The sequence below is a fragment of the Phytophthora parasitica genome, assembly GCF_000247585.1.
Source record: "Phytophthora parasitica INRA-310 unplaced genomic scaffold supercont2.57, whole genome shotgun sequence".
Classification (NCBI taxonomy): Eukaryota; Oomycota; class Peronosporomycetes; order Peronosporales; family Peronosporaceae; genus Phytophthora; species Phytophthora nicotianae.
In genome coordinates, this window is record NW_008649043.1 from 404582 (window position 1) to 405951 (window position 1370).

General features: G+C 50.9%; 2 protein-coding genes across 2 annotated transcripts in view; one reads left to right on the forward strand and one right to left on the reverse strand.

Moving 5' to 3' along the window:
• PPTG_16486 (hypothetical protein) overlaps positions 1-606 on the forward strand; it is a gene marked incomplete at its 3' end in the record, with an annotated part of 3647 nt that extends 3041 nt beyond the window's left edge. Inside the window, exon 2 of the mRNA XM_008914025.1 lies at positions 10-606. Coding sequence (XP_008912273.1) covers positions 10-606 — 597 coding nt within the window. The remainder of the gene's footprint in view (positions 1-9) is intronic.
• Positions 607-1085: 479 nt separating this feature from the next.
• Positions 1086-1370, reverse strand: part of PPTG_23936 (hypothetical protein) — a gene marked incomplete at both ends in the record, with an annotated part of 8252 nt that continues 7967 nt past the window's right edge. The window contains one exon of the mRNA XM_008914026.1: positions 1086-1355. Coding sequence (XP_008912274.1) covers positions 1086-1355 — 270 coding nt within the window. The remainder of the gene's footprint in view (positions 1356-1370) is intronic.

Below are 1370 nucleotides of genomic sequence, written 5' to 3' on the forward strand. Positions count from 1 at the left end.
TCACTGGAGGTCGCGAAGCGCGTCAAGGAAGCACACAGCTACGTGTGCTCGGATCTGGTCAAGGAATTCAAAAAGTATGATACCAAGCCGGATAAATACTTTTTGAAGTACTCGGACCTGCACCCACGTACCAAGCAGCCATGGGAGATCGATGTCGGATACGAACGTTTCTTGGCTCCTGAGATTTTCTTCAACCCAGAGATTTTCTCCACGGATTTTACAACGCCGCTGCCCAATGTGGTGGATGAAGCGATCTTGAAGTGCCCCATTGACACGCGACGTGGACTGTACAAGAACATTGTGCTCTCTGGTGGTAGCACGATGTTCAAGGACTTCGGTCGTCGTCTGCAGCGCGACATCAAGCGTCTTGCTGACGAGCGACAGGCGGCCAATCTCGCTTTGCACTCGAAGTACCAGCAGGCTCATGCCGAGGCTCTCGAGGTGAATGTGTTGTCGCACCGTATGCAGCGGTTCGCTGTTTGGTTCGGTGGTAGTATGGTGGCTTCCACTCCCGACTTCTACCGTGTGTGCCACACTAAGGCGCAGTACGAAGAGGAAGGCCCGCGCATTGCACGCCACAACCCTGTCTTCAACGCTACTATGTGAGGCAGCTAACGGAAGCAGCGATGACGAGGTAGGCGAGTTTGTCATCCAGTACGAGTGAATACACGGAGGACGTAGACAGTGTCGTGAAGAACTCAGCAATTTAAGAAATACAAGCACTCAGCAGGTTGCGGTAGATCTGGCATCTTGTAGCTTCAATACTTCGAGGTATACTTAGTAATACTTTATTATAGTACTCTTAAGTACTATTATGTCCTGTGACAGTAGAAGAATTAGTACTGTTATGCGCGTGTCATGTTGGTGCTACTGTTGCAATAGTAGTACTGTAATACTTGTAGTGATACTTTTGAGTTGTATCGTTCTTGTTCTTGTCACTGGAATGCATAGCATTTCTCGGAGTATCTCGGAGACGTTGATCCGTCCTCGAGCACACTGACGCATTGGTCTCACAGCTAACGCATTTCACTGTCATATATTCGAGGTATTCGTTGTGGTTACCTACTTTGTGCTATTTCCTTGAATTACGCAGTCTCCTCGACCACAGCTTCCGGTTTGGACAGCTTGGCGTCGAGCTTGACGAGCATGTCCTCGACCATGCTGTCCAGGTCGAAGTCGTGCTGCCAGTTCCAGTCTCTCCGGGCGATGCTGTCGTCGATTGAGCGCGGCCACGTCTCGGCGATCTGCTGGCGGAAGTCTGGCTTGTAATCGCACTGGAAGCTCGGCATAACCTTCTGGATGGACGCAACGATCTCCTCGGGGGTGAACGACACGGCCGTGATGTTGTATGTTCGCTGCGACAGGCAGTC